The 20,702-nt window shown below is 42.9% G+C and overlaps 1 protein-coding gene across 1 annotated transcript in view; it reads left to right on the top strand.

Moving 5' to 3' along the window:
* MEF2A (myocyte enhancer factor 2A) overlaps positions 1 to 15,496 on the top strand; it is a 170,114-nt gene extending 154,618 nt beyond the window's left edge. Inside the window, 2 exon segments of the mRNA XM_030576754.1 lie at positions 10,409 to 10,535; positions 11,297 to 15,496. Of these exon segments, the coding sequence (XP_030432614.1) occupies positions 10,409 to 10,535; positions 11,297 to 11,621 (452 nt within the window). The 3' untranslated portion in view covers positions 11,622 to 15,496.
* Positions 15,497 to 20,702: the final 5,206 nt, after the last annotated feature.

Genomic DNA, 20,702 nt, shown 5'->3' with positions numbered 1-20,702 from the left:
ACTTCTACACTGCAATTAAGAAACACCATGGGCCCAAGTAAGATGGCATGGATCAGCCGCTGGTTTTTAATTGCAGCGTAGACATACCCTTTGAGGGCTACAGTTTAGAGCCTTGAGGGCCACAGATGGGGATGGGGAAAAGTGTCAGAGCAGGGAACTCACCAGGAAGGAATCAGGGGACATTTCCTCTTTCCTGTAGACTTACTGAGAGAACCCCTCAGAAAGCCTGAGGAAGTTAATCACATGCCTTAAGTGGTGTATTGAGTGGGTCCACCTAATCTTCAAACCACAGGTTAATCAGGGACGATCTTGCCCTAACTCCCTCCTGAACCTTAAAAGACTTATCCACGGACACCCTTAGCACAGTTCCTGTTAGCCAACCTGAGGATCACTGAGGCCCATAATTATCTCAGCCTTAGAATTCTAGTTGGGTTTTAACCTCTGATCCACGAGTAGGCCTGCTAGTCCCCAGAAATCCAGTAAATTAATTTACTTGTTACATTATAAAATCATCCCATTGTATTGGCTACTGTACAAATAAAAGGCAGACGCTGTTGTATTTATTTGATGTAATTAATGGACCTATGTAGTCAGACTGTTGATATGAGGCTTTCATTGTACGACTAAACAGTTGAACATGATTTGGGGGTTGTGAGCACAGAGAGCTCAGCTTGCTTTGTCACCCTGGCATATGCATTGTAAAATACATGCCAAAATCTAAGCCATTAATTGAAGTAAAGAACAGAAAAAGAATAACCCAGAGCAAAGCATGAAACATTTTAAAGTAAAAAATAAAATAAAATTGAACAAACTTTTAAAATAAGACAATGTCTTTTTTTAGATAGTAGTTATTAGTACCTTATTTTATTAAACAGTTCTTGTGAGGAAGGAAAGAATAGTTTTGTTGCCGGACCTGTACATTAGCTGTTGGAGTCTTTTATAGACAGGCAAAAGAGGAAGGAAAGAATGAGAGCAATAAAAAAATAAGAGGCGGGGGGATACAACTTTTTATTGACTGTGTGTGCATTGATCAGTCACAAGGGAGCACTCTGGGCAGGTGGAATGGCTGCACCAGGTGCATTTCTGAGCCCTGGATTCCGTCCCTGAACTAGGATTCCATCTGGCTAGGTTTAGCTGGCCCCTTTCTTTCCACCAATCCTCCACAATCTGGACAGGGCTGGGTAGGCTGCTTTATCCCATTGTGTTGGTGCTGATGATCCTAGAATTGCGGCAGAAGCCAAGAGAGAGGTAGGACAGGAAGAAGATTGTAGGGGGAACAGAAAGCAGTGTACAAGGAAAGGGGAAGGTAGAATAGGGGTCTTGTATGTATTAATCTGGGATTTGTGCTAGTCCAGCATAGATGATCCAGTGTCCTTACTAGTGGTTTGAGATCTGGAGATCTGAGTTCCCTTGAGGTTTACAAATAAAGGATGGAACTTCTGGAGCAAAGCACAGGCCTTTCAGCCTTTCCTAAGGAAACCCTCAGGAGTCCATGTTCCCCAAATTCCTGTTTTAAGAGTCCCACAAGGTGTCATGGTTTGAATAGGACATTCCTTCATTATTACTCTTCCAACTAAGTCTAAATTTTGACACAGTTTTGACCATTGTGTTTTTTGGTTTTTAAATCCCCTTGTTTGCAAATTACAACTTCAGCACAGTCCTTGAGTTGTATTAGTATCCCACTTCTGTCTATATAAATGCAGCTGTTGTCTTTTTTTCCACAGCCTTTTTCTGTTAACATAATTGATGCTCAGGGTTCACACAGATGACACAAGAAAACAATCCCTGCTTTGAAGTGCTTAGTCTGTTTTGGCTCACTCAGGAGTTGTAACTTGAAAGTGACTCTGTTTTTGTTAATAGCAGTAGTAGTACATATTTATATTATGGCAGTGCCTTAAAGGTTCTAAGCACTGTACAAACGGAGAGAGACAATCCCTGCTCTGAAGGCCATAACAATTTGAAGATATATATACAAAGAATAGAGCAGTGTTTCCCAAACTTGGGATGCCGCTTGTGTAGGGAAAGCCCCTGGTAGGCCAGGCCAGTTTGTTTACCTGCCATGTCTGCAGGTCCACCCGATTGCAGCTCCCACTGGCCGTGGTTCGCTGCTGCAGGCCAATGGGAGCTGCTGGAAGTGGCGTGGGCCAACGGACTTACTGGCCGCCGCTTCCAGCAGCTCCCATTGGCCTGGAGTGATGAACCGCGGCCAGTGGGAGCCGCAATCGGCCCGACCTGCAGACGTGGCAGGTAAACAAGCCGGCCCGGCCCACCAGGGGTTTTCCCTACACAAGTGGCATCCCAAGTTTGGGAAACACTGGAAGAGGATGGGGATGGGATGAAACATACAGTCAAACGAGTATGGTAAATAATTGGCACTGCTTTGTTTGATACGTCTCTTGTGTTCTCTGACTTATTGTGGTAATGTAATGTTAACTCTGAATTTTCTGGTTATGTAATGTTTTTTAACATGCATGTGTTTGAAAAGTAATATGCAGTCAAACCAATATCATGTGCCTACAACCTGAACTTCACCTTAATTTTCTTGTATGGGATATTTAAGTGTGTGTTTGATGTGAAATGGGTATAATATTTCTGAGGGGAAGAAAAAGATGGTTATCTGATATATGTGGTACTTGTACCATCTGTAACTTATTTCTAACAGGAAAATTTTGTTCTTAAACCTTAAACTGGTATAATCTTTCTGGATGTGAATGTTGCATGAGGATGATATCTCAAGCTATCAGTTCCTCAGAAGATCAGTTAGAAACATATGGTAGCCACGCTTGAACAGCGCAAATACATCTCATAAACACAGAAATTCTATTCTTGCCCTCTGTGACAATTGCTACAAAAAGACGTAAGCTTTAATGGAACCTCATGTCTATAGTAAAACTTCCTTCACTGTATGAACATTCTCTGTATCAGCATAGCTTTTCCATATCGCATCAGACCATTGGTTTATAAAGCCAGGCTTCCTGCCTTTAGCAGTAGCAGATATCTGACAATTTAGGCACGGTAAATAAAATCACAGTGCACCTACCTAAATGTGCCATTATATACATGGTGGAGGGAACAGTTCTTTCTGACCCTTGTCATCAATCGCCTTGTGACTGAAGCATAAGATGTTACTATGCATTATCATGAATATTGTTTCTTTGCAATTTCAGTTTATTTTCCTACAAGTTTTCATCCCAGACTCTGATGTTAAAGAAATCCCTTTGGGGATACATGATGCAGAGCAGCACATCCATCTCAAACATTTACCTTTATTCCAGTCCCAGCTTGTTAGAGGTCTAGCTTCTTTGAGTTTTATTGAGTGCAAATACATCTTGTTAACTGGAGATTGAATTCAGTGGATAAGAGAAATAAAGCTGTCAAAAAGAAGAGATTCTCTTTACCCTTGTAAGAGGACTCTGGATTTATCAATGTGTGAAAAATTCGCCAGAAATTCACAGTCTTATCCATGCAGACAGATTTCAGTGCTAATGAGGTGCCTTGCAGAGTCATTGTGATGAAAAACTGGCAATTAAGAAAAAAGAAATGTACAAAAAGCTGTTTAGTTTGTTCAGCTATCAAACTGCCTTCTTCTGTTCCTCATGGAAGGATCTCATCGCAACAGTCTCCCTGGGTTTGCATGTTGAGAGTTGCCGTTGAAGTGAATCACAGCCTGAGCAAACCTCCTTTTACACAGCAGGGCTAGGGTTATGTCCTTTTTAAAGATGTTAAAAAAATGTAATCCAACTAGGGATATGCTTCTTTGTAAATCAACAGAAGGGCCCTGTTTCTGAGACCTTAAAACCCCAGGCCCAATGTCATGGCTATGCAGAAATGCCCCCTCAGAAGGCTACAGCTTAAAATCTTGAGAGGAGGTGTATCCTCCTCCCCCTTCCAAGCACATCAGCGGCATTTAGATCCTTTCACATGGTGTCCTCTCGGTTGGTCAGTATGCTTGCATCTCTGGTAACTCCCCAACCAACACTAGACTTTCACTACAGTAATGTAGGGCATACCATGTTTAAGATTTCTACTGTGTGAGACACTGGAACTCTTGACTCATGTAGCACGGTATTCTTCACCTAGCAGCACCTCTGAGTATGTATGAATTGCATCAATTCCAGTGCAACGACCTGGAAATCTAACAAAAGATTAATACAAATGTGAACCCTTTTAAATCAGGAAGTACTTGGAGATTGTCAGTGCACATTTTTCTAGAATCCAGACGCTGCTTTCAGGTTTGAACCTCTTGGCATTTAGTGGTGCTTCTGAGTGTGAAAGAGAAAGTTGTTGAGAAGGAAGTTTCAGAGGTCTGAAGAGATTGTAATGTCCTTTGGGGACATGGATGGGACAGACGGTGATGGCTTTCCTCCTTACCTTTTAGATACAGGATGGATGTTTCTTTCTCTGAAGAGACATATTCACAATGTGTTCCACAGTTTATGTAGCTGGAAAGTCCTTACAAATTGGTGTCTTCACAATTCAGCCCCTAAGATCATAGCTGCAGATCAAATCTAACTTCCTGTGCAGACAGAGCTTAGAGAGAGATGTGTATGCAAAAGAGCTGTTTCTAGTTAGCGAACTTGGATTTCTTGTTGCTTTTGTTGAGCAGCATTATACCTTGAGAATATGTCCGGACTCATACAGTTGGAACTTTGGCACCAATGGTAGCTGAAATTTCACTCTGCCTCAGAAGATGAGATTTTCAAAGTTACAACAAGGAATATCTCCACATTTCTCAGAACATTAATGTAACAATAGTATCATGGAAGATAGCTATTACATGTTTAAATCTGTATCTCGTTTTGTCCAATATAGGACCCACAATAATAAAATTCAACCTTCTTTTCCTTTATCTGTATGCAAATAGCAATCTAATACCCCATTGAAGGGTATGGTATAAGTACCAGCACAGATAAGCATACTCTTTAATACCCAACTGGTGGTGAATCACATATAGCTATAAATCCAATATAGAATGTCTCTAGAATTTACAGTCAGAAAATTATTACTTCTAAGCTTTTCTGAATGTGGTCATGTTTGTAGATTATAACATTTGGGAGTACTTTAACTCTATAGGAGATACTCAGGCCTGGATTTAAGAGACAAATTGTGCAGTAAAATGTATGATTCACATATTCCAAGGCATATACAGTGTATCAGCTGTTGCACCCTTAAGGGGCAAGTTCTTAACTGACAGAATGTTAGTGCAGGCTCTGGAGTCAAAATCCATACCCCACTTGATCTACAAATTATAGTTACAGGGCTGCTGCTCTGACCCCTTTTCTGGCCTCTCTGAGTGCACCTCTTTAGGTATGAGGCCTTGTGTCTTTAACTCACTAGGGTGGAGTCACGATTCTCCCAATTTTAGAGCAGGTCCTGGGCTACAGCATGCCCAGAGTAACAGTGTTTACCCCAAGAGGTCTGACTGGGTTCAGGTACCTGCAGAAGCTGTGACTAGCACTGAATACTGTGTCCCTTAACAGCAGGAACAAAGCCTAATAAGAGAAAAGGGGTTTAAAACAATAAAAAGTCTACATGCATATCTGTCTAACCATCTTCATGGCAGGGACCCCAGTAAGTCTAATTTATGGGTTCTCCTTCATTCTCGCTCTCGGAGTGTGTGCAACTCCAGGCCTAAATCTTTTTCTCTTGAATTTTCTGAGTCTGGTGAAACTGGTTGGGGGACTCAGCAGAGATCAGGAATAGCAACTAAATTCAGTAGCACTTGGTGTTTGCTGAGCGGCTGTTATCTGGGCTTTTGTCTTCCTCCCTGTCTGCATGTAGACCAGGGGTCAGCAACCTTTCAGAAGTGGTGTGCCGAGACTTCATTTATTCACTCTAATTTAAGGTTTTGCCTGCCAGTAATACATTTTAACGTTTTTTAGAAGGTCTCTCTCTATAAGTCTATATATTATATAACTAAACTATTGTATTGTAAAATAAACAAGGTATTAAAAATGTTTAAGCTTCATTTAAAATTAAATTAAAATGTTGATCTTACGCCTCTGGTCTGCTCAGCCCACTGCTGGTTTGGGGTTCTGTTCACCTAGGCCGGCAGCGGGCTGTGCGGGACCTGTGGCCAGGACCCCGGCTGACAAGGGGCCGGCAGCCAGAACCCCAGACTGGCAGCAGGCTGTGCGGGGCTGGTGGCCGGGACCCCAGCTGGAAAGGGGCCGGTGGCCGGGACCCCAGACCGGCAGCGGGCTGTGCGGGGCCTGTGGCCAGGACCCCGGCTGGCAAGGGTCCAGCGGCCAGGACCCCAGACCGGCAGCGGGGTGTGCAGGGCCGGCGGCCAGGACCCTAGACCGGCAGCGGGGTGTGCAGGGCCGGCGGCCAGGACCCCAAACCAGCAGGGCTGAGCAGCTCAGCCCACAGCTGCTCAGGGGTTCCATCTGCCGGCTCCTGCCAGCCAGGATCCCGGCTACTGGACCCGCTCAGCCCGCTGCTGGTCTGGGGCCATGGCCCTGCCCACTTACAGTGGGTACCTACCTTCTCTCTGGTTCTGGCCCATTCTCTTCCTCTCTCTGCACTGAGCTGAGGGTGGGAGTACACTGAGCACAGGGCTGGGGGTGAAGGGTCCGGCCAGGAGCTAGAATGAGGGAGGGGGCTCAGGGTTGGGGCAGAAAGTTTGAATGTGGGGCATTTACCTGGGCAGCTCCCATTTATTGCAAAGGGTGCAGGTGGGAATATGTGTGCGGGGGGGGAGTGCAGGAGCTCCCCTTTGGTGCTTAGGGTGGGGGGCTGGAGATGGGGGGGTGCAAGAGTCAGCGCAGAGGGCTGGGGGCACATAAGGGGAGTGTAGGTGTCAGGGCAGAGGGGAGGCTGGGTATGTGTGGGGGTGCCAGAGTCAGGGCTGAGGTCGTGCGGGGGTGTGTGAAGGAGTCGAGCAGGGCAGGGGCCTGGGAGGTGCAGGGCTCAGGGCAGAGGGCAGGGTGTGTGGGGGGGGTTAGGGCAGAGGGCCCTCAGAACCTCCAACCCCCCCAGCTCCTTGTCCCCTGATCCCTCCCCTTCCAGAGACTCCCCCCTGGACCCTCCTTGCTCCCTGACCCCTATCCACCCCCTGGCAGACCCCAGGACTCCCATGGCCCATCCAATCCCCCCTGCTCCCTGACTGCCCCCTTCAGAGACCTCCCACCCCTAACCACCCCACCCGGGATCCCACCCCCACCCCCACCCTGCCCTCTGTCTCCTGACTGCTCCCACCTCTCACCCAACCCCTCACGCCCCGGACCCCTTACCATGAGGCTCCACGCAGAGCGCTCAGCCCCACCTCTCAGAGCGCTGCGTGCGGCAGCAGGGCTCCGGTTGAGCAGGGAACATGTCTGCCTCCCCGTGGAGCCAAACACTGCCCTGCAGGAGCGCACAGCCCCAGCCCCCAGAGCGCTGCGCACACGGCAGCAGGGCTCCAGGAGAGGGGGGAAGGTAGGGGAGGGGCCAGCAGCTTGCTGCAGTCGGCTGGGCGCTCCAGCCCGGGAGCGCGGACCCCGCAGCTTGCCGCACCGGGAGAATGAGGCCATTTGCCCACCCTGTGCACATGCCTATGCTTCTGCTCCCTACCCCTAAGAGGGGAGCGGAGGGCAGAGGAGAACGGGCCACACTGGGCACAATTTATAATGGCATGCTGGAGTCCCAGCAGGCAGTAGCGTGCCATTAGAAATCAGCTCGGGTGCTGTCTTTGGCACACGTGCCATAGGTTACTGACCCCTGATGTAGACAAACTCTTAGTGAATTAATTCAGTATATGCATACAGTAAATAGCTTTACAACAAGCAGGCAAGCAGAACATACAGTATTCATAACTTACTACAGAGCAGCTCCAAATCAGTCACACTAGACTGCGCAGTCCTAGAAAATACCTCATGAGAATTTGAACTATAAATAGTTAACTGACTGTCATTTCAGACAGGTGTCAATGTATAAATCTGATTTGTAAGTCCCCAGAAAGATCCTGCTTAAGTAAATTGTTAGTTAATCTCTATGGAATGGAAAGTAACTTTTTTCTTCCTGACGTTTTGTCTGATTCACAAGAGATCAGAAATTATATTAAGGAAACTGTATTGCAAAGTGATTAAGAGCAGAGAAGTGTTTGCAGCTTTCTCTTTTAAAACCTGAAAGGAAAGCATAAGTGATAATGATGAACCTAAAATAACTTCCTATGTGTGAATGAGCAGCGAGAACTATCTAAGCATTATATCCTGGCCAAAAAAAATCCAATAATTAAATTGTTGATTACAACTGTACAGTCAGCAAAGAGTCCTGTGGTGCCTTCTAGACTAACAGATGTATTGGAGCGTGAGCTTTCGTGGGTGAATACCCACTTTGTTGGATGCATGTAGTGGAAATTTCCAGGGGCAGGTATATATATGCAATCAAGAAGCAGGCTGGAGATAACGAGGTTAGTTCAATCAGGGAGGATGAGGCCCTGTTCTAGCAGTTGAGGTGTGAAAACCAAGGAAGGAAAAACTGGTTTTGTAGTTGGCAAGCCGTTCAAGTTGGCTGCCCTGGCGCTTGACAGCGCTGCAAATTTCGCTCAGAGGTGTGAAAAAACACCCCCCTGAGCGCAGCAAGTTACAGCGTTTTAAAGTGCTAGTGTAAAGAGTGCCCCAGCGCTGGGAGCGCTGCTCCCAGCGCTATAAACTAATCCCCTCGGGGAGGTGGAGTACCTGCAGAGCTGGGAGAGCTCTCTCCCAGCGCTTGCGTCACGATTACATTCACGCTTCAAAGCGCTGCCGCGGGTGCATTCCCGCAGCAGCACTTTGGAGTTTCGAGTGTAGCCAAGCCCACAGTCTTTGTTTAATCCTGAGATGATGGTGTCAAATTTGCAGATGAACTGAAGCTCAGCAGTTTCTCTTTGAAGTCTAGTATCAGAGGGTAGCCGTGTTAGTCTGGATCTGTAAAAGCAGCAAAGAATCCTGTGACACCTTATAGACTAACAGACGTTTTGGAGCATGAGCTTTCGTGGGTGAATACCCACTTCCTCAGATGCATGTAATGGAGGAAGTGGGTATTCACCCACGAAAGCTCATGCTCCAAAACGTCTGTTAGTCTATGAGGTGCCACAGGATTCTTTGCTCTTTGAAGTCTGGTCCTGAAGTTTTTTTGCTGCAGGATGGCTACCTTTAGAGCTGTACAATGTTCCTCTCAATCAGCATATAAAAACTATATCCAACTGCATGACATATTCTTGCTATATATAAAAAGAATACTTAGGCTCTGACTAAGTCATCATTTGTATGCCACATGAATATAAGAATGAAACTGAATTATGATGGGAAAGGAGTTTGATCCATCATAGACTGGCAGCGATGCTTTTAGAGCTTTAGATATGTCTTGCAAATATTTCCTTATGCCATAGGAGATTAATGTTGTGATTTGAGATTTTTTTTTGGTTTGTTTTTTGCTGAACTAGGTTTTTTTTTGTTTTTTGTTTTTTTAAAAAAGCTTTTACATTATCACCATCACTATGATAAAGGCAGGTGAGTACGTTTTTTCCCTTAGATGGTACATTTTCATAGCAGTTTTGTAAAGTAGCTATAGTTACAGAATTTGATTATTTGCTGGACCAACATCCACTTGGCCCAGGGGAAGGGGACAGGCCCTCAGGTAGATGGTTCTAGGTTCTCTGATTATCTGCTTTGCACAACTCCTGCTCCAGTATAGGTTAGAGCAGCCTAAAGGCTGCTCTGACTTATGCTAGCATGCATTGATCTCCATGAGACACTTTGCCAGTTTAGAATTGCTAGAACACAATAGTGATACAGCCAAGCCCTCTGCACCAGTGGTAGAAGACAATGTGGCACAGGAGCTGTTTATACCAGTTGGGATGTCACCTCTCTTGGAGGAATTCTCAGCTGGCCATATACTGAGCAGAGCAGAGGGGCTGGATCGGAGAAAAGAATCTGGCTCTCCCACTGTGTCATGGGTTGAATACGACAGGTTTTCTCTTATGTCAGATTTATTGTATTAAATTATTTCAATTGGTTTAGTGGCCTATCTTAATGCCCACTTTTTTATTTTATGTAGAAGTTTCTGGACAGAGCAAAATATTCAGAAATATACACAGTAAAACCAGCACAGTAATGAATATTTTCTTTTATATGCACAGGAGAAGACCTGTTGGCTGAAGTACATGTATTGTTGTATTTATTGGTGTAAATAAACCCAAATCAAGCAATAGCAACTAGGAGTTGGAAGCAGGGGTGAGAAGAGAGAGCATTGTGAGGCCATGATCCTGCAAAGGGATCTGTGTGAGGAGACCCGTATGATGTCAGTGGAATGCCACACAAATGAAAGGGTCGGCCCTTTTTGATCCTTTTGCATAATCAGCCTGTAGCTGATTTGAACAGGGAGCTAAAACGTTGGTTCTTATAACTGAACACAATATAAACTATTTTTCTTGCTTCTTTTTCAGATTATTCCTTGACTAGTGCAGACCTGTCTGCCCTGCAGGGCTTTAACTCCCCAGGAATGCTGTCTTTAGGACAGGTATCTGCCTGGCAACAGCATCATCTAGGGCAAGCAGCCCTCAGCTCTCTTGTGTAAGTGGATCTATAATGTTAACTTACCACACCCAGCTGGGAACATCTGCTACTTTGATTGCAAATGAATAATCCTGCGTTTGACACTATTCAATAGGACTCTACTTTAATTTCTCCCTCAATGCACGTGTTTGCCAGTCAGCTCACTGGTTGTGAAATTACTGTAGTTATTTAAAAAAAAAAAAAAAAAAAAAAAGGAGGGGGGAACTTTGCCCTCCAATTGGACTGTTCAGTATGTAGCACTCTGCTGGTTCTGTGTAAGTAGTAATGCAGACAAACGTCACCACTCTGCAAACATTACCAAGAAAACACCGACCTGAAAGCTTGACACACATTTCAAAAAATTAAACATTGTTATTTGTCTTAATTCCTTTAAACACAAGTAAAGTACATAACAAACCACAGAGTAGTTGGACACTCAAGTTCCATGGAAGAGCACAGCACTAATGGAACAATTGTATGCAAAATTTTATCCATTTCTTCCTGCTAAAAGACACTTTAATCTAACTGGTTATGCTTCACCTGGGGCTTACTGAACAATAAGGTATGTAATAAATACCACCTCTCTGTGAATTAGTTCAGGATGTTGGCACACCTTTAATTCACAATTTTCAACTTTGAGTCTTACACTAAGCATTCAATAAATGTTTTTTTATTTCTTTATTTAGCTTGGATTCAGTTTGAGTATGGGCTGCAAGATTTCACAACGCTTAATATTTAAATATAAATATGAATTGTACCATTTTTTTTTATTTCCCCAGTGCTGGAGGCCAGTTATCTCAGGGTTCAAATTTATCCATTAATACCAACCAAAACATCAACATAAAGTCCGAACCAATTTCACCTCCACGGGACCGTGTGACTCCTTCTGGGTTCCCTCCGCAGCAGCAGCAGCAATCACGGCAGGAAATGGGTCGTTCCCCTGTTGACAGTCTCAGTAGTTCCAGCAGTTCTTATGATGGCAGTGATCGGGAGGACCCAAGAAGTGATTTCCATTCACCTGTTGGGTTGGGAAGACCACCAAATACAGAAGATAGAGAGAGCCCATCAGTGAAACGAATGAGAGTGGACACATGGGCAACATAAACTTTCAGCATTGCCACTTCTATTTTGTGTTATCACAGTGAACTGTCCTGACATATCTAAATAAGGACATGAAATAGATATATTTATATGTATATACATACATGCATATATATATCTTCACATATGTATATATATGTGCGAGTGTATGTAGCATACACAAAATCATCAGGCACTTACTACAAACTCCTTGTATAGCTGCAGATGTCCCATGGTAAAAATATAACAAAACAATCCTATAGGCATTGGTCTAGTCTGGCACTTACCTGGACATGCTGTTTTAATAATATAACCTGTTCTTCAAAGAAACATTGTACCTATCTATAATCCTGCCACACTAGATTGCAGAAACCAAGAGGGCTCCCCTGTAGTAGTGTCCCCATGTGTTTTATTAAAGCTGTATGGTTACTTGTAGTTAAGAAACAATGCTTTGTAGCAGCAGAGCAGTAGAAAAGCAGGAAAAAGAAAGCAATACTGTACATAAAATGTCCTTTATATTACCCAACCTGGCATGGGTCTCTGTTGCAGGGAGTGCATGGCGAAGGGCTGAAGGTATAAAAACCTGTTTTTGCACGTGCAAAAAAATGTATTGGGTCAAAGAAGTGGTTCTTAATAAAAAACAAAAAGTGAGAGAGAGAGAGAAGACATAGAGAACTCGCATGAAATATTCAGAAAATAGCCTAGAAAATAAAGCATTAACAAAATAAAAGTAATATATTAAGTTATAATTGGAATATGTTTGAAAAGTTTCTTTTTACCTTCTATCTTTGAAAAATATAGAAAGAAACGGATTTAGCTCATGTATATTTTATATTAAAGAAAACAATACCCTTATGAATTGAAGACTATATATAAAAGTTATATACAGTACTTTTGGACACATTCTGCTATGAATTATTTATATAAGCCAAAGCTGTATGATGTAGCTTTTTGTAGAGTATAGTTTTATCTTGTTATTTTGACTTTCTGGTTTTTTGCTTTCAGAAGAGGAAAAAAAAACCCTTGCAGGCAGAACATTGGGGGGAAAATAAGCCATGAACACTTACTATTCTATATGTAAATTAAAATTTGAGCCAAACTCTTTGTGTATATAGCTTCTTAAATATATCACCTTTGGTGTAAGTACCTATGTATTGTACGTTCACCAGATTAAAAAGTATATTTTTGTGGATTGACGCCAACTTGAAAAAAGGCGAGGTCCTTATTAAGTAGAGTATTCACTGTTTAATATTTACTATTTTGTTAAATATACTGTACTTTCTTTGGATTTTAATTATTATTAATATTATTATCCAGATTTTTCAGAGGATGTATAAAGGGGTTGTCCCCTTCACTGGTGGTGAATGTGTGCCGTTAAAATGTAATCTCTGTGCTGTATGGTTAAGCTTCATTATACATTTTATATATATGTATATAAATAGCAAAGTGGCAAAAAAACAACAACAACAAAAATCCGGTGTTAAGTTCATCCCACATAAATATTAAAAATCTGTTACAACACATTTTAAGGCATTATTTTAAAACTGCCTCTTGTGAGAAAATATTCAGTGGAAAAACTTGACCTAATTACTTATGTTAGAGAAATAACACATATCAGATGAGCACAAAAGGTTTTGTAAGTGGTTTGGGACAAAACATTTGCTTTGGAAAGAAATCCTCTCATGTCTCCTTCTAACACTCAAAAAAATTGAGCAAGAAATCCAAATACCCAACATGCTATGTATCTGGTTAGTACCTAAAGTTCTGATCCTGCAATTCTTTCTCACACATTAGTGAGCCTACTTGCAAGAATTAAGTAAGAAATTTGCCCATCATTCAGGGATGTTACGGAGTACCATGATCTCTGCTTTTAAACTAATATTGCTATAGCTAATCTATTGAAGTTGGGCAAAGATTTACTTAAACTGGATCTGTACAGAGTTAAGTCTCGAAGGGAGGGGGCCAAAAATCTGACACAATTGCTTTACTTTAGTAACTATGTGCTTAACTTATGTTTTGAGTTAAAACTCTGTGTGCTTTCAAATCCCTGCTACTTCTCTTGTCATCCTGTGTATGCAATATTATTGTTCCTCCTCATGACGAACAAAATAAAATGTAGACTTGTAAGAAACATAAATCTAACTACTAGCCACTCCAATGTTGGGAAAAATTGAAGTTGTTTTATGTGTTACCCAAAACTCTTTGAAGTTAATTCTATATATTTATTAAAACATTTTTCTCTTGGGCATTTAACACTTTTTAAGGAAATTTTCTAGTAAAGTCACTCGGTGCTATAATGAAAACAAAACAAAACAAAACAAAACATGAGAGGTAGAAATGGAAATCCAGTGTGTACAGCCATCTCCTTGGCATTTGCTTGTACACGGAATGATCCAAGAACAAGTGTACTGCAGGTGGATTTCAAGACTAAATCTGTTGTGTTGTCAGTGTAACTTAAAATTACGGAATTTTTTAAAACATTTGAGGCAAACTTTGACTTCCTTTGAAATTAATCTACATTTAGTAAATTGAAGCTAGAGTAGTCACTGCAACAGAAGAGCCTACAGAGGATTTCAATTTTCAAATGAAAACTGCATTTCCAAAGTATCTCAGTTCACTTACTGTTTCACGGAACCTTTAATGCTTTGAAAAGTTATGTGATTTTTTTTGTTATTTATGCATGTATATGAACTTTGCTGTACATTTGAGTGGGAGTTCTGCATTCACATTTACTGTCTATTTTCTTGTGTGCCTTATGAGATGGCTTTGCTGACTATATGTCAATAGTCTTTATTTCTATGCAGGTTTGTAAGCAGTACTATTACTGTTTTCTAAAACAATGTTATATAAGGTTTGGAGTTTGTATTTAAATCACACCGACTAATGTAAAACTTGTGCAATTCTTAGGAATTGAGGATCAGACTGTTAACCTGTTGCCCATAGCCCTGTAATGGACTCCAGTAGATAAGCCTTTGCAACAACATCCCATCTACCTGTGGAAGAACTCCACATCATGGAAATCATAGGGGAACTCAGATTTTTAATAACACTAATCGTGTAAGTTTGAAACATACTATTTTTTAGGAGATGTAGAAATGTTTTGTAGAAGAAAGGACACGGCACAAGAGAACATTTCAGCAGTTAAAAAAATGAATATAGTATTTTTTAGTAAGTAAATTTAATAAATGCAGTTCAAGGTAGGGTTGCAGATAGATCAAATCTAATGTGAACCTATTTGGCTCGTATTGATTCATGAGAGTTGTACCTGCTAAAATGACAAATCATCTTTGAGCTCTAACTAATAGTATTTAAAAATATATATATATAAAAAATCAGGGGTTTGTTGGAGAAAAATGCTTTAGCATTTCCTTTTATTGTAAAGGACACTAATGCATCAAAGACTTTTCTGAATTATTATGCGCACAAGAAATATATAGTAAATAACGAACATAACTCCTAGCAGTTGATTGTGGAAAGAAGTTAAATTAGAATGTGAAAGAAAGACTTATAAATGTAAACGGTTACTTCTTAGTAGAAACTTTCTTCACTTTGCTGTGCAAGAGAACACTGCTTTGCTATATTTAAAATGGCTTTTTTAAAAGAGATTTATGTATTTGTTAAATGTTTGTAGTCAACAGTTCACACAAGAAGCTGTTCACGGTTTAATGATGATAAGCCGTTTGGCGGCACAAGCTGGACTTTGTTGCCATCCTTGAGACAAATCTTTTAAGAAAAAAATAAGTTAATCTCAATTTTTCCCTGGATGTGTTGTTTTTCTTCATTATACAATAAATATTCTAGTGAACTTTTTATCAGATGGTTAAGAAAATGCTAGAAGTTGTTGTAAAATATTTGTATCCTGCATTCACTAAAGTAAAAATACTGGCTTTTACTGTGTACTCCAGACTCTGTCGTATTTGCAGAGTATAGTGCTTTTATCATGCAATTTCTCCTTCTCCCTAGTGCCTGAAAGAATACTTTCAGCTTGACTCTAAAGAGCACCTGTTAATAGAATCATGGACCCATTTTCATCCGGATGGATATTTTTAAGCCAATAGAATTATATCTATTCATATATTTTTCTCATTGCAGCCAGAATTAAGAGTAGTTCTGACATATTTCCATATAATAAAAGAAATATGAATAGACAGATAACAAAATTGATGTAAATAAAATTTTCATAATTTAAATAACTCCTTTGTAATGTTGAAATGGGCGTATTTCCTTCCCCTAATGTTTGCTCTTCCATTGCGCTTTTGTACTGGATTGGCATTTATAAGGATGCTCAGAAATGCTGGATTGCTGATATATTTAAATAAAAAAACCCTCCCATGAAGAATTAAATCTGCTTTGGAAATAATAATATCTGGTGACATGTACTAGTCCAGGGGTAGGCAACCTATGGCACAGGTGCCAAAGTCGGCACGTGAGCTGCTTTTCAGTGGCACTCAGACTGTCTGGGTCCTGGCCACCAGTCCAGGGGGCTCTGCATTTTAATTTAATTTTAAATGAAGCTTCTTAAACATTTTAAAAGCCTTATTTACTTTACATACAACAATTGTTTAGTTATATATTATAGATTTATAGAAAGAGACCTAAAAATGCTCAAAAAACGACTGGCATATGACGCCTTAAATTAGAGTGAATAAATGAAGACTTGGCAAACCACTGATGAAAGGTTGCTGACCCCTGTACTAATCTCTAGCTCCCCTTGAGAAATGCTATTAGGTATATGTGTGGCTGCTGCTGGCTCACTCTTTTCTTGTAGGTGGCAGTGGCCTTGCTTTCATCAGTTATCCCTGCCTCACTTCTCCACTTGTCATGCAGATTATTTTAGGTGCCACTTCTCTTTAGCACTGCAGCATGTGGGCTCTCCTGATGGCTGTGCTTCCCTTCTGCTGGAACTCATCCCTAGAGCAGTACCCTCCAATGCACCAGACTTCTCTTCTGGAAGCTTCTGGCCATGTACCCTGACAGCTCTACCCTGCGTTTCATTTCCTCCTGCGTTTCTGCTGCTGCCTCAAATTCCTAGAGAGCTCAGCGCAGCCAAAGCAATGGAGGAGTGAAAGCTCACAACTGTTGCTAACCATGGCACAACTTCTGGTGCTGGGCTAGAACAATGGTCCGTTAGCAAGAAGTCAACTCACTGCCACTGATAATTCTGCTAACAAAGCAGGAGAAACCTTTTTCTCCCAAGAGCCCCATCACACAATTTCAGGTTCTGTGCTTCGTTGTGACTCTCTCACAGGGAGCCACTACCTGCACCCAACCCCCCCTCCCCTCCAAAACAAAAACAAAAAAAAAACTTGTCATCTGTCCCCCTGGGCTAAAGTCTGCATTTCACCACTGAAAACTGCTCCGGTTTCTCCTTTTCCTGATTTATCTTTCCCAAGCAACAGCTTTTCTGGCTCTCACATTCCATTACAAGCAGGAGTCTGGGTGCTAATTTCAATTCCTGGCTGGCGGAAGGCTCTTCTTGGCAGATTTTGAAGCTGGTTGAATCTTATGGCTAAAAATATTCCAAGTGTGACTTACAGCTGCTGAAAATGAATTCATTGTTATTTCTCAAGTTAGCTCTCACAGGTACCTTGCTCTAGGCTGACTGACGGTTTTTTAAAGCTGGTTTTGTGTCTGCTGTGTGCTAGGAGCCCTGTCCAGTCAATGCTGTGGTGCAATAGGCCTGGTCAAGCAACTGTGGTCACCATATGAAAAGGCAGGTGTTGAGTACAAAAGTGGCATCTAGTAGTAGAATGAAATTGCAATCAATGCTGCAGCTTCTGGCGGTCAACTGTATTAACTACTCTGGTATCCAAGAGTTAAGGCAGATTGTAACACGTGTTGAATGGAGCACAATTGTATTAAGCTCTGGATTAGCAAAGCTTGCTACAGTTTGGAAACCTAGAATGGGCTTGGGAGACTCATAAAATGGAGGCAACATTTTCATGTTTGGCTATAGTCTTGTAAGAGATTCCCTGCTGATCTCTTTCTGCAGCAGCTTAACACATCTGAGGGTCTGACTCCTGGATAGCAAGAGACTACATCATGAGGTCTTTTCTTTGGGGAGTGGGGCAGAGGCATTGGTGAGCAATGTGCCGCCTTTGGCTGTGAGTTGTGGGATAATTTTCAGTAGTCTAGACAGTTCACCTGTCCACCATGCACATGGGGGGAAAAGCCACCGCGCTGATCATTTTGTACAGCACACATGGCACTAACGTGGAGCTGGTGATGTGCTTATCTTATCACTTCCAGCTTGTTACCGTAGCATTGTTCCTTGGGCCCAGATTCGTATTGCAAAGACACCAGTTTGAGTATCTTTTTACGTAAGGGATCTTCCATCTCTTTAGAGAATGTTTGTTTGTTTCCAGTAAGCTTGATCTGCATTTTTCACTTGTTTGCTGACCTGCCAGGAAATACAGCACAACCTGGTGATAATAAAAGGTGAATGCAGTAGTGAATGATGGCTAACGTACAGGTCCTTAAGACTATAGCAATGCCCAGCACAGCCCAAGTGAAATAATGTCACCCATCTACTTGTGTTTTCTTTAATAGCAGTGATAACACTGGTGCAAAGCCTTATCTGGGGATTACCGACACGATGTCGTTAATAGCCCTGTGACAATCGCATCCTCCCTGCCAGCAATACAGTCCCAGGCAATTCACTGCAGTCTGAAACCTGCAGTGTGACTGTTACTGAAATATATTTGGTCAACTGCCAGCCACAGCGAGCACAGGCTTAGCTGCTGTATTGGCTACTTTAACTCTCTGTGTTGTAAGGGCCAGATTCAGAAATAGTGAATGAAAGGTTGTAGTCTCTGCAGCCCTAAGAGCAGAGGTGGCCAGTCTGAGAAGGACCCAGAATTTACCAAAGTACATTGCCAGAGAACCACAGTAATACATCAGCAGCCGCCCCCCATCAGCTCCCAATGCCTTCTGCTCACTGGCAGTCTCTCCCGTCCCCTGCCCCCCCCATCAGCACCTCCACGCAGCTCCTGATCAGGAGGCTCTGGGAGGAGGGAGGGCATGGCAGGCTCAGGGATGGAGTGGGGGCAGAGCCGGGTTGAGCAGTGAGCACCCCCCAACACATTGGAAAGTTGGCACCGGTAGCTCCAGCCCCAGAGTTGGTGCCTATACAAGGAGCCGCATGTGGCTGCAGGGCCCCAGGTTGGCCACCCCTGCCTAAGAGCAATAAATTATGTTGCAGAAGTGGAAATACCAGTAAATCATGAGGATTGGAGCTTACTAGTCTACATTAGTTTTCAGCTGATGTCAAACTTCAGCTCAGCCAAATGCTGCTCAGTACCCAGATATGCCGTTTTCGCCATGAAGCAAACCACCATGTTTGTGACTTCAGGCACAAAGGGATGGAGTGCCTAAGCCTATGATACTGGTAGCTTTAAGAATGCCTGAACATAGTGATATTCAACATAAAAACGTGATCCCAGGAACAGCAATTACTACAGTTGTGATTGCTTAACCATTTCCATTTTACTCTAGAGTCAGCTGCTGCTAACGTCCAACGCTTGCAGCTTTGATGCTGAAATAGGCCACCCATTGCCTCTGCCTAAAGATTACCATTGCTAGGAAGTGTGAGCAAAACCCTTGCTACCTACTTTTGAGTACCTGAAAGTGAAGGCACCTGAAGCCAAAACTGGGAGGGGGGGCATCAAAAGCTGAAGCTGGCAGCACAGAACCAGCCTCGCTGAGGTGAAGTGCCTTTGTATGTTCTCAGGGATTTTTGCTTTGCCAGTGAGCTGAGCCTTTGCAAATTGCACACTCAATACATGCAAGAGCTTTCAAGTGTGGTGCGGCATGTCTACAGCATTGGATGGGGTTAAATGAGCAGCCTAGTGGGGCAGTAGCCAAGTCATGGTGGCTCCCTTACACTCATGCTCTAAGACACGGGGGAGGGGTCACGAGCTGTCAGCCTCCACCCCAAACCCTCCTTTGCCTCCAGCATTTATAATGGTGTTAAACAGATAAAAATGTGTTTTTTAATTCATGGGGGGGGCTCGGGTTATAGTCAGAGACTAGCAATGTGAAAGGAGTCGCCAATACAAAAATTTGAGACCCACTGCTCTAAGATGTGCAGCTGGTGGAGGAAGCACAGGTAATTCTCTTCCCCAGATGTGTGGTGCCTAGCTGCCAGCGAGGGGCTCCCGCCAAAGGGGCATGAACAAGGTGTTCAGGTGATGCTTCACTGACCAATTTTTAACACAGATTTTTGGCAAACGTAATCCTCACAGCTAAGGAAGGCTGTAGTAGGCAGCTAAAACTGACACAGGCAAAGCAAGTTTGGTTAGATGTTTCTAAATACATTTTTGTAGGGGTGGTGGTTAGCTGTTTTCTTTATCGTGTAGCTTTGAGGTTTTGGCGATAAAGACTTTGCTTTTACTATAACAAAGACATGGTCAGCTGGTCATGGGGGCAGGGCAGGAGGTGTGGCACACTAACACCTATGAACTGGGATATGATCCCAAAAGAGCAGTTCTGTGAAAATGGCACCACCTTAATCAGCAGCTCAGCTCCCTGTGCACATTGACCTGCAGCTGTGCTGACGTCAGTGGTGCTCAACCTATTTACCATTGTGGGCTGCATCCAATACTACCTGTTTGGCCCTGAGGATGTCACATGGGCCAGCTGTGGGCTGACTGGGCTGCAAGTGGCCTGTGAGCCACAGGTTGCGAACCACTAGTTTAAGTTTACTACTTTTTATTCATAGACTCATAGGTCAGAAGGGACCAATCTGATCATCTAGTCTGACCTCCTGCACAAGGCAGGCCACAGAACCCCACCCATCCAATTTTATAACAACTCCTATCCCAGGACCGAGTTATTGAAATCCTCAAAATTGGTTTGAAGACCTCAAGCTGCAGAGAAACCACCAGCAAGCGACCCGTGCCCCACGCTGCAGGGGAAGGCGAAAAACCTCCAGGGCCCCTGCCAATCCGCCCTGGAGGAAAATTCCTTCCCGACCCCAAATATGGCGATCAGCTAAACCCTGAGCATGTGGGCAAGAGTCACCAGCCAGCACCCAAGAAGGAATTCTCTGCAGTAACTCAGTTCCCATCCCATCCAACATCTCCCCGCAGACCATTGAGCAGACCT

This window comes from Gopherus evgoodei, chromosome 10 (assembly GCF_007399415.2).
Source record: "Gopherus evgoodei ecotype Sinaloan lineage chromosome 10, rGopEvg1_v1.p, whole genome shotgun sequence".
Taxonomy (NCBI): domain Eukaryota; kingdom Metazoa; phylum Chordata; order Testudines; family Testudinidae; genus Gopherus; species Gopherus evgoodei.
This window is presented reverse-complemented; position numbering and strand designations above follow the sequence as displayed.